Here is a 12,333-nt window from a genome sequence, read left to right on the forward strand (position 1 = left end):
CATTGCAACATCTCTCTTGTAAAATATGGACCATGAATATGTATGTTCCCTAAAACAACACCGTTGCTTGTTTCCCTGCTTTATATAGATTTGCAAGCCAATATTTTACTGACTGAAAAGGCCAAAAATTCTGACGAATTAGTATTTCCTTTCCTTAGATTAACAAATCAATTACAACAGTGCTCCTTTTTTGCTCAAGTTACCAAAAATGGTACAGGGTATAGCTTGCTCTTGATTTTTCTTTCTTAAGGGCTCTCAAAAGACTCCCAGAAGTCACAGTAAACAAAAGTTTCAATATATTGGTACAGCAGAAAACTGTACCAATAAAAAAATCATCATCTGACAGTCACGAGATGCAAATTTACAACTTCTGTCATAGAAAACCATGCCTGAAGAATTCATCTAATTTAAACTTGGATCTGAGCTCCTCAGTCCTCTTTTTAATAATTACTGTCTTGGAGCACCATTGTTAAGAGCCCATGGTAGCAGACACAGGACATCAGGAAAGGTACGCTGGATTTCTGAGGAGCATTTGGCATTTCTATAATTCAGACACAGAATGGTGTTACTAACCTGCACACGCACCATTCAGGACTGTGCCTTCACGCTGGAGCTGCATTTGTCTCACTTTTGAGAGATTACCTTGATAATACAAACCGTTTTTCCCTTTTCAGGTTAACAGCTGGAATGTCATCTTTTTAGCATTATTTATAGTGCATCATACGCTCACGTCCTTTCAAATTTATAGACAACACTTCAGTTTGAAATGAAGAAAAACAAAGAAACAGCTGCAATCTTCACTGGTTAACTTTTATTCAGTATTTTCTGAAATAAGCAAGAATTTAAGACGCCCATAAGCGATCAAATACAGCCACAAAAACCCCATACTGATCCTAAATAAGAAGCACTATGAGAAATACACAATATTTCATGAAACAATACTGTACATCAACAACCTTTAGGAAACAAACAATTCAAACCATATGCTTAGTTTACTCACAATATAAAAAAACTTTAAAGAAAAATATAGATTCAGTCCAATTGTAGGATCCAATCCCATATCCAGTGAAGCCAATGGAAGTTCTCTCATTGATTTCAATGTTTAAAGGATCATGCCCTTACTTTGCCTCAAGAGGCACTTTAATTATTATACAAGGCCTAGCCTGAATACTATTACAAAAATGTCAAACATCAACTCAAGAGTATGTTTTAGCAACTTTCAGGAAATAATGGAGGAATAGGTTATCTATCCATGCATGGAATAAGGCAAAAGCTAATTCATTCAGATTAGGAATAATAATTTTTACTAGTTTCTTTTTTCACAACACAAACATTTTAGACTTTTTTAATTAATGGATATATTATATATCATATTATGCTTCACATTTTTCCTACCTCTACTGAGAAAGCTGGCACTGACATTTCATAAAGAACTCCTCATTAATTATTGTTTTCTGTTCTGTAACAACCACAAGAAACTCATCTGGGTTTAGTAATAGTGTCTACCAAGAAAAAAGCACACACTATCATAAGCTTATAATTGATAGAGCTCAAGGTACATTAAAATGTAAATCATGAAGTTCACAAATTCTGTTTTAAAATATTTTTCCAAACTAAAAGCTGCAGAAAATTGGTTCTTAAATATTCTACAGAAAATTCTGAAGCATCTAATGGTTTAAATTACTTATGCTTTCTTCTTAAAAATATTTAAATTAGGTTAGTAGCCCATCCTTTTGAAAAATAATCCAAAAAAGATACACTAGATTACAAATCTTTTGTCTTAATCAGTGTAACCAAAGGTTTGTCATCTGGGCTGTAATCTTCATAAGCAATGGGGGTTGCATCATACATTGCAGGTCGGGATTTCTTGCCAAACCTGGAAATAAAAGAAAACTTTTGGTGACAAACAGAAACATAAATGAGTTCAAAGAAACAATGCAGTGAGTTATGGCCTGTGATCAGAAACAAAGTCAGACAGCTTCAATAAACTCTATATAACAAAAGAAATCACAGGAAAATGTGGCAAAAATGGTCAAGTATTTTTTCTTATTGACCTGATGCAGAGAAAACAGTACAGAAAACACAGAAACATAATTATTTATTTAGTCATCCACAATAAGGATTTTTATGCACTTGTGAACTATATTAAGCATATATTAATTTACATTGTGCACACTGGAAAGTAAAATCCAGAAAATTCAGATTTTGAAGATATTATTTAGCCCAAACCAAAATTAACTTGATTTTTGCCCAAGACTTTCATGCAGGTTTGTGATTTTCAGTTTCATTCTTGCCTGTTTTCAGTGATTTAGAACTGCAGACAAAACTGAAATGGCTGAAAGCATTATGATATATATGGCAGAAAATTTCATTTTTCAAAGTACTTCAGCTGTCCATAAGGCTACACTAGATTCATTCCCATGCATGAATGTCTGCCTTCTTCCATAGGTTATTTTAATAAATACAGACAGGTCACATTTGCTCATCCCCAGCATGATGGATAAAACTGATTTTCTACAAATGAGATAAAATTTCAAGAACTGAATGAAGGAATCAAGTCATGGCACCTCACTAAAGCAGAGGCAGCACTGAATTCTGAATCACCCATTTTCACCATCACTCTCAAGGGTTTACAGGAAATAGAGCTTTGCAGAGATACGATGATGGTGAACATTCTCCAGAGATTTCAGTCAAAGTCTACCTGCCCTTTCTGACAGTAGACAGCACATGGCTTGCTGCATACAGGGAAGCAGGACGAAATCTGTTTTCTCCTTGAGGTCAGGGTTGACATGTGCCCCTAACTAGAGAAGGCTGAGAAAAGAGCACAGCACATGTGCAAGTTCTTTATGGTCTGGTTGAGCCACGGAGCTGCTCAACCACATTGCTTTGACCAGGTGGTTCAGAAGTCAGCCCCTGCCCAAAGCAGCAAACAGTAATCACCAACCTCAGAGGTTTATGTTAAAGACAGAAGTGTTGAATGGGAACTCTGTTCAATGGGTGTGTATCTGCTAGGACTGCACAGCGGGGCTATGCTATCTAATTGATGGCATCAAGGAACACACAAAGCAATTATCAATACAATCTGCAACAGGCAATGATTCAAGGACTAATCAATAATGAAAAGATGCAGGTTCTTGCTACAGAGTCTGCTGGATCAATTAACTGCCTGCTTACAACAAAAGCATATACAAAGAAGTGAATAAAGATTCTTTCCAGGGCAACCAAACACAAGATTATTCCTCTAATAAAGAGTACAGACTGTGTGGGGAAATCTCAATCCTGGGAAGCACCGAGTGTGGAAAAATACTGGAGGGACATGATGGATAATAGTTTTAACATTAGCTTCAATGCCATACTGTGAACAATTATGGGCTTGGGTTAGTAAACTGTAGCAGCAGCACTGGGGAAGTTCTTCAGGCTCAACATTTAGCTTTGGCGTGTCCATTAATGGGTGATGATGGTGATATTCCAATGTGTACATCAGACGTGCTTACCAGTGTATGACAATATTACACATCACAAAGATAATCACAAAGTAATTTACATGAAATAACAATCAGAAAATATATTTTGCAGTGAAGCACTGAACAAGAGAGACCTGTGTAGCTTGAGATAAACTGAGGGTTCTGTGACAATGCTGAGGACAGTACACATTCATTGTAGCAATTCTTGGCAAAGGCAGTTCCATGTGTGTGTGACACTGCACACTGCAAATCATCTTCACATTTGGTCCTGCTCCTCCACTTCCTCAGAATGACATTTCAAGAGATGGCTAACTACAGAGAGTTATTACCCTCAACAACTCCACTCAAATAGATTTTTGAGAACATTGGACAGATGACTCCTGAGGAAATGGTATCTTCCAACTTCTGTGGGACAGGCAGAAGTTCAGAGTTTACCCAGAAACAGAATTAAGAAACCAACCACATGTTGCTACTCTGCTCAAAACCAGCAACTGACAAACTGAGTCCACAAATAAAATTTAAACAAGAGAAGTATAAGAGAGAGACCAGAAGTTAAAAAAGGGATTAAGCATATTGAGGAAGGGATTCTTTTGGATTCCACAGGATGAGAATGAGAAGATTTATTTCCTCTGCATTATTCAGAGAAAAGGTCAAGTGTGTAAGTGGTATTGTGCCTTGCTTAGAAAAATTGAGCCATAATCCCAGAAAATTCACCCTGGCAGAGGATGTATATTAAGCAATTGGTAGGTGATGTGGAGACCAGAGGACATGCGCACGTGATCACACACACAAAAAGGGAGTTGACAGAGATCTATGCCGGTAAGAAATGAGTGCTCATCCAATTCAGAAAGCTTAGAACAGCACAGTCTGACACAGGCAACTCCACAGGAATGGGGAGAACATGCAGTGGAGAGAAGCTGACCCTGCTGTGACAAGAGAACTTAATCAGAGTCTGATGAACCAGACTCTTCAACTGACACAGAGACAGGACAGATCAGCACGTGAAAATAAAAATTAAATAAACTACACTGTAAGTGGTGCATGAAGGCTATTGATATCTGGGCACACACAAAGAACTAACTGCAGCATAGTCTGTCACCAGATAATTCATGAACTCAGTGTGAATGCTTTTCTAAAGTGAACAATTTTGTTTCAATAACAGATCTTGGTTCCATTTCAATGACATCTTATGGCTACCATAGCCACTAGTCTATTAGCCAACTAAATCATTACACTGCTCTCTGCCAGCTTTAGAATGTATAAATTTTAACATAAAAGGATTTTTTTGTCCGCAAAAGGTTTTTTTTTGTCTTTACTGTCTGCATAATGGACACTAAAGACAACTGTGCTTATTCTGCTCAGAAAACTACCTAGTTCTGATCTGCTAATCTTAGGAACATTCCCTAGAAGTACACATTTATTAGTAATGATCCTCAAGCACATTGGCTTTGTCTTACAGCAAATACCTTGATTAGTAAAGATCAAATTATAAAAAAAAAATCTAGGAAAAAAAATGCTGAGAAACATGAACAAGTAATTTTAAAATAATTTACTGACTGTGCAACAGGCATCCACACCCCCAGACACCTACTGACTTTATCAGAAATCTTCCCTTTAAAGAAAATAATCTACTGACTTTTTCCTTGGCCTCCATTTTCCAAAATTACTAGCAAGTTTTGGTATCTAATGGTGAAAAGGAATTATTTTCAGAAAATGCTGAACTTTCTGTTATTTGAAAGTAGATTTCTTAGATTCAGCAATTCTGAAAATTCAGACCTTGATATATGTAGATTTAAAATTTATACAAAAATAACCATAAAAGTTTTGCACCTTTTCCTAGATTGAAACGACAAAAACAGTGGTTTATATCTTTCTGAACCCAAAACATACACAACACTCTCCACAACAAACCTCCATGAATTACCTTACTTGGCAGCTCTATCTTGGATTTTTATAAGGCATCACATTGTTGGAGGCACTGAAAATTATTTGGAATTAAAACATTTCATTTGAATTAAGTAGAAATACCTTTTCCAAGATAGGGAAATCCTCAATGAACAATAATGTAATTTCTAAATACATAATATGGATTTGAAAAATCATCGTTAATCCATCCCAGTCTGAGAACTTTTTTGAAGTTGGAACACTTTGAAAAGCTACAACTCAAAGCTGTGATGTGATTAACTGAGCCTGGGGGAACGCCTCACCCATTTCAGATAATTTTGATGACTTCAGCAGTGGTACAATTTAACCTATTTCATCTTCACTGAAACAGAACTGGAGCATTCAGGAAATGAATTACCAGCAATCACCAACCAATATGCACATATTTCTCCATGTTAGTGCACAGGAACAGTGCTCCCTCAGTTGTTTTAAGAGCATTTTAATGGTAACACACATGAACACTTTGTTGGAATTTGAAGTGATCTTGACGAATTGAAGAAGTGGGAAAAAAGAAACACCAGAAAAGAAATTAAAGTTCCACCCTATTAAGAGAGATGTCAAACACAGAAGAAACCATACTGGCTAGGAAGCAAAATGACACAGAGGATCTTGGGACGAGGAAAAGGTCTCACAGGTCAGAAAAGTATGTCATTTGTCACTAGAAAGGAAAAAAAAGCCAAAAAAACCCAAACAAGCAAGTTTATTTTTCAGATGTATAAACAGAAATGCCATATATAAGATGCAGGAGGTGATTACTCAGTTCATTTGGTGCACATAAATCTTCAGACAGAGAACTACTTCCAGCTTTGGGGACCCCCCTTCAAAAAAGAAAAAGAAGAGAAATACAATCTGGAGTGTGTCCCAGGAAGGCAATAAGAAAGCTGACATGATCTGGGAGGGGATACTGAAAGAATAGGCTAGTTAAACCGAGGAAAGAAAAAAAGTTGCTTTGCTTTGTTTGTTTTTGTCATACAAGAGAAGGGGGGAGGGCTCAGCACCTGATACACAAGTGCTATGAGCAGTGATACATTATCCTTCATGACAGCCCGAAGAGCAGTAAGAAAGAGGGAGCCAGGTTAATAGCAAAGAGAATACAGGTTAGATTTTAGGAAAGCCCTTTCTAAATCTACTCAACTCCTTTGGAAGTTTTTAAACACAATTCTTGTCAGGTAGCTAGGTATATTTAATGCCATATTAGTGCCATGGCTTACATTTGAGCTCTCAAATCCATTCCACTTCTACTTCTGGATTATTCTGACACTCAATGCCCTGCCTTGAAAGTGCTCCATTAAATTTCCAAGTAAAAAATTACTGTCTCTAGGAAAGTAAGTAAGAAAGGCAAATAGGAGCACAAAAATGAGTGATGTGAAGAGATTCTCACTGAATAATCTGGTAAATTAGTCATAAAAATCAATGTGCCTTTCCTATCTGATCATATTACTTGTGTGTAGCAGTTAAAGAATCTTTACATCCCTAATAGATCTGACAGGCTAAGAACTCTGCATCTGTCCCACTTCACAGTTATATCAAATAAAGTCAGAATAATTCTGTTTTCAAGGAGTTTTGCTGTATTGTCACACCTCAGATGAGAACAGTGAGCAGTGCTGGTGTTTTCCCAGCAGAGCAGCCCACTGGCTCTGCCTACAGCACTTGGGTGCACTGTGCATGAACTGAAATGACACTTCAGAACAGCTTCCTAGGGCATCAGCATCCCCAGCACAAACCTGGCATGTCGGATGGAAGCGATTGCGCTGCTGAATTCACTGTCGATGCTCCTGCAGTTGTAGAACTCCTCGTAGGCTGGCCTGGAGGAGCCCTGGTACTCGATGCGGCTGATGCGGCAGATCCCCACGATCAGGATGATCAGCATCAGGACAAAGGCCACGCACAGCGCCCCGATGATGATGTAGAGGGAGTGACGAGGCATATTTGTCAGACTCTCTGCCATATGCCCAGACTTCCACTGCAGATCTGCCAATGAGTAATAAAAGGTTATTATTAATTAGTAATTTATATCCATCCTGCTGAATAGAACTACTTTACAATATGAATTTTCAATAGTTCTGACTTTTGAAACCATGGAGATAGGTAATTTTAACTTTCCCAGTCTGTTACCTATACACCACCAGGCCTAACATGCTACAAATTTGAATAGCACTATGTTGAACTTTCAACAACCTTTTTCTGTTGATTTTTAAGGTCATATAGGAACATCTATCTAGTTTGATCTCCTGTGTAACCCAAGTAACAGAAAATCAAGTTATTCTTTCATTATGTTATTTTTATATTAAGGGCTCTCCAAAGGCAGGCATGTTTTATGCAAAAGCTTCTAGGAAACAACCAGTTCTCTTGTGCAGTTTGTTCTAATAGTGAAGCCTTCCACTAAAAATGTGTTATTTAAGATGTACTAAACACACTTGGTTTGTAATTTGAAACACAGATTTTCCTATGCCTATCTCCACCAAACTGCAGAGATTTCAGCATTTCAAGGACAAAAAGGGCACCTCACAAGGTCCTACAGTAGGGAGCCCATCAGAGTCTTTTCCCAAGCATAATTTCCCTGAGATTCTCAAAGAAGACCTTAAAGTAAAGCTAATCTGGAAGAGGCTTCTTGTATTTATGTATTCCAGATCTTCTATATAAATATTCTTGATCCCCAAACTATATCTATGCCAAACAGATTTTGTATCAATTGCCTATGTCCTCAGATCTGTTTCTCTCTAGCATGGGTCAGAATACTTCTAATTAACCTGTACTTCCCTCCAGGGTTCATTTTTGGCAGCCTATGGTCTCATATTATTTCAAAACAGGAACAGACTTGAATCATCCTGAGTACAGAAATCTAGCACTCTGCAAAAGTTATTTCTAGTAGGTGCCTGTTCCTTTTTCAAATGTACTTCTGCTTTGCACTGATTTAGAATCTCCCTTTACTCAATCACAAACAGGCTGGGAACAGGGCTTCCAAGCACATGCTTTGGGAGGTTAAGATATTCTCAGAAGCCACCTCTCAAGGATGCTGATGATGGCAGATAATTCAAGCACCTGAGATGAAATCTCCAGTTCAGCAGCAGTGGATAAAATCTCTATCTACAGTAGAAATACTTGTACGAGGGAACGTACAAAGACAGGAAAAGAAATCTGTTTTAGAGGCAGGTGGTGAGAAAGCCCAAAGCTGTAACATGTGGGATTCAGCTGGGCAGAGTTTGGAGAAATGGCTGCTCTTTCACAAGAGTGAAAGTTGTCCCAGAGCACCTCCCAGCTTGGGGGTGCTCAGACTTTGTCCACAAATGGGAGCTGAGTTTAATGACTGGCTGTTTGTTTCTCTTATCTTCTTCAGGGGTCAGTAAAGTCTTGATCAGTCTGAATCATGCAGTGATTTAATGTTTGTAAGGCACTGTTACTGCAGTTTGCCCAGTCAGGATATGAGGGAGGGAATACAGCTGTGCTCTGTGCAGTTTGGGATGGGCTTCTATTTCTGTTCTGCAGCACATTTGTCACACACAGTGGTTTCTGTCAGGCTGTCAGACTAGGCTGAATTCAGATCTAATGTGTGCAGATATATGGCAAGACATTTCTGATTTAGATTCCATGTCTTCCATCTCTGGATGACAAAGATGAGAAAAATTTCTTCCCTTTTTCCTCACCGTATCAAAATATAAAGATTAACTTCTTATACTCCTGTGATTAGAAACAGCATATGACAGCTTGAAATCACAGTATTTTCAGTTGTGATATTAAAGTTCATAAAATTAATTAAGAATAAGATTTCAATGCACACCACGGTCTGTACTAGAAATTCTTCATAATGTTAGTTTTCAAGTAACCACATGGTTTGGCATACCTCCGTAACTACATTGATAATTACAGAAGTGGCAAAGGTAATGATATTAACAAATAACCAGCAGGCATTAGAGAATTCATATGAGACATTTGTAAGCGTTTTTACAGTGAATGCTCCATTAACTTTTTAGGCAAATGCACTTCATTTTGAAAGAAAGAATATCCTCTTTATAATTAAGACAAATTTAATCCTATTTAATTGGAATTGCTAATACTGGAAAGGGTCACGATATTAAAAAAATCACAATTCATCCAGGCAACATACATCTTATCTAGTTTGTTGTATATACAGCACTTGGAAATTAAAAAGAACAGTCTGACAAGAAGATAACCCTGAAATCCTGTTAAGGTAGTCACTTCAAGCAGCTAAACCAGCTGGTCAAAAGTGGGGAACTATACATAGAGTGGTTCTACAAAATGATTAAGTACCAATAGCCTCCTTCATGGTCAGTAACAGAAAATCACAAAGGATAAAATGTGATCTATTTAGTCAAATGCCACCCGAACACCAGTTTCTTGATAAGCCTGGCTTTGTGTATTTCTCTTGCATTCAGAGGCATGGTCCAATACAAAGTCAGTATGCAGTGTTTAAATTTAATTGTACATTATTACCATTATGTACAAACTGCTGAAATAATATAATAAATATGGCAAAGAGAACTGGAAAGATGAACAGAAGCACATTTACTAATAGATTCAACTTTAGAGCTCAAATAATTCCACTGCACCATTGTCTCAAGTCTACATTGTCATTGTCTCCAGTGAGTTCAGAAGTGCTGCACCTGTTTATAAAAGAGCTGGATATGGCCTCTCTAGAGATATGATTAGAATTAAGTTCCCATCAGCTTGTTAATTCACAGCTCAGGGAAAGACAGCGAGTACAAAAATCTTCACATGGCTCCTTTGACCTGTAGATGAAAAACCTGCAGATCAAAATACTTTTAAATTCTTTCTGCAAAGTGATTTCTTCAAAACTCAATCCCTCTTTGTTTGCATAATCCTTTACATACATGTTAAATCTGAGTTCTTTAGGAAAGCTTCCCCAGCTTTGCCCATAAGGCACTGCACCGGTTAGAGAGGCTGCATGTCCATGCTTACCTGCTTTGGGGTAGCATTATCTGTTATGGTGTCCCATAACAATACACATTTTTACTTTCATGCTGTGGCAAAGTTACTTAAATAGCAAGGGAACATCAGATATGTGCTGAAATGAAGCTTACTGAAAAAAAAGACTGGTAACCCTCAAATTTTAAACATATTTGTTCTTTAAAATGCATCTTTTTGTGGCTATAAAAAGATTTCTTGTTTTCATTCACAACCAGTCCAAATCAGAATTTTTTTACACTGTATTTTTATATCTCCCTTATTATTGTTCTTATTTTATACATGCATTCTATTAACTACTGTCATGTGTTGGATATAGAAACCTCAGTAATTTCATCCACTTGAAAACAATTGCCATGAAGAAGGCAAGGTTGAATACTTCTGAGAACCAGCCTTGCAGTGTTACTAATGCCAGTAAACATTCAGGTAATTCCCTGCTTTCTGTCATAGCAGTCACAAGATAAAAGAACTTGCACCCCCTCTATCAGGGGAAAGAAGAAATAATTGAGTAGCTGGACAGTAGGAGAGGCTCCTTCCACCCTCTCTTCGGCTTCTTTCCTTTTCCCATATGTTTACATGCACTTCACCGTGTATCTGTGGTGCAAACAGCCAAACTCTGAATGACTAGAGCATGACAGCCAGAGCACTCCAGAACATGCACCACTGAATTCCTCTAGCACATCTGCAGGCTCAGAAAGCATGCAAGCCTTTGTATCCCTTTGGTATTCTTAACACAACAGAAATGTAATTGTTACTTCATCAAGGGACTGCAGGAAATGCATTTCCAGGATGACTGTTGCTGTCTCCAGGAACTAAACCCATCTGTCTGTCATCCAACTGCTTATTAGTGAAGGCAGGCAGAATTATACTGCCTTGCTGATCAACTTGGACATGCATGTTGCAGGTGTCAGCAACATCAGCCTTGTCAGGAAAAGTTCATCTGAGCATATTTTAGCATCAGCAACATGCCACACAGACAGCACACAGTGTTGTGCTCCCAGTGTCTGCTAGCTCTGCACCACCCAGGGAAGTGTGTGAGCCATTCACAGAGATAACAAAAAAGGCAGGGCTATCACCATCTCTGGGCTAGCTGGCAATGGTCTTTTGCAGTCTTTGCTCACACCAGAAAGCTCTGAAACTGAATGTACTGGGTTAAAGTAAGGACTAACATCAAGAACATCAAGAGCAGAATCAATTTGAAAAAAGCAGTCGATATGTTTAAGTAAAGTTTAAGTAAAAGAGAGTAAAAATAGAAGGCTCACATGCTCCTTGTCTAAATGAGATACAGAAAACATTTTTAAATCTATCCTTTGTATTTGTTTTATTAATCTATCACCTATCCCTGCAACCTTAGCTGTGCTAACAAACCTGTGTGTCTATCTGTATAATGGCTCAAAGGGATCTATGACCACTGTACCCAAGCATTCAAGCAGTTAAATACACAGCCAAATTCTCAAGCAAAAACATCTCTAGCTCAAGAATAAAACATCAGGGAAATACAAAGCAGGTCTCTGAGCAGCAGAATGAATGAAGCCTAATTTCCATTTTAACTCTTCCACAGTTGGGCTTCATACTTTCTGCCTCTCCTGGACTCTCCACTGTGCCAAAAGGATGCCCTTACAGTGAAATTTTTCTCTAAAATGAGAAACGAGCACACTGAAGCTGTTCCTTCCACTGGAACCTCTCAAGTCGAAATGAACGCTTTGGAAATATTTGGTCTTGGACCCCTTCTTCTTTCTAATAAATTTGATGGAAATTAGCCTATGGCTGGAATAGTTATTCCTGAAAAAGTTGTTAAATGCCTGCACACACAAATTACAGAACAATTAAACAGAACCAGTTTCCTTAGGTGAGCAAGTTCCAAGTTGTTTTGCTGAAACATCACTAGAGCTGCAGGTGCTCAGAAGTCAATACAAGCCTGTTAGGAGCACGCTTATACTGCAATGGAACACACTTGACCCAAAGTGTGCAGGGAGGTTGT

General features: G+C 38.0%; 1 protein-coding gene across 1 annotated transcript in view; it reads right to left on the minus strand.

Annotated features, from left to right (window-relative positions):
- Positions 1-789: 789 nt before the first annotated feature.
- DNER (delta/notch like EGF repeat containing) overlaps positions 790-12,333 on the minus strand; it is a 113,686-nt gene continuing 102,142 nt past the window's right edge. The window contains exons 12-13 of the mRNA XM_038145803.1: positions 7,133-7,379; positions 790-1,876 (exon numbers count right to left, since the gene is read on the minus strand). Coding sequence (XP_038001731.1) covers positions 1,765-1,876; positions 7,133-7,379 — 359 coding nt within the window. The 3' untranslated portion in view covers positions 790-1,764. The remainder of the gene's footprint in view (positions 1,877-7,132; positions 7,380-12,333) is intronic.

This window comes from Motacilla alba, chromosome 9 (assembly GCF_015832195.1).
Source record: "Motacilla alba alba isolate MOTALB_02 chromosome 9, Motacilla_alba_V1.0_pri, whole genome shotgun sequence".
Taxonomy (NCBI): domain Eukaryota; kingdom Metazoa; phylum Chordata; class Aves; order Passeriformes; family Motacillidae; genus Motacilla; species Motacilla alba.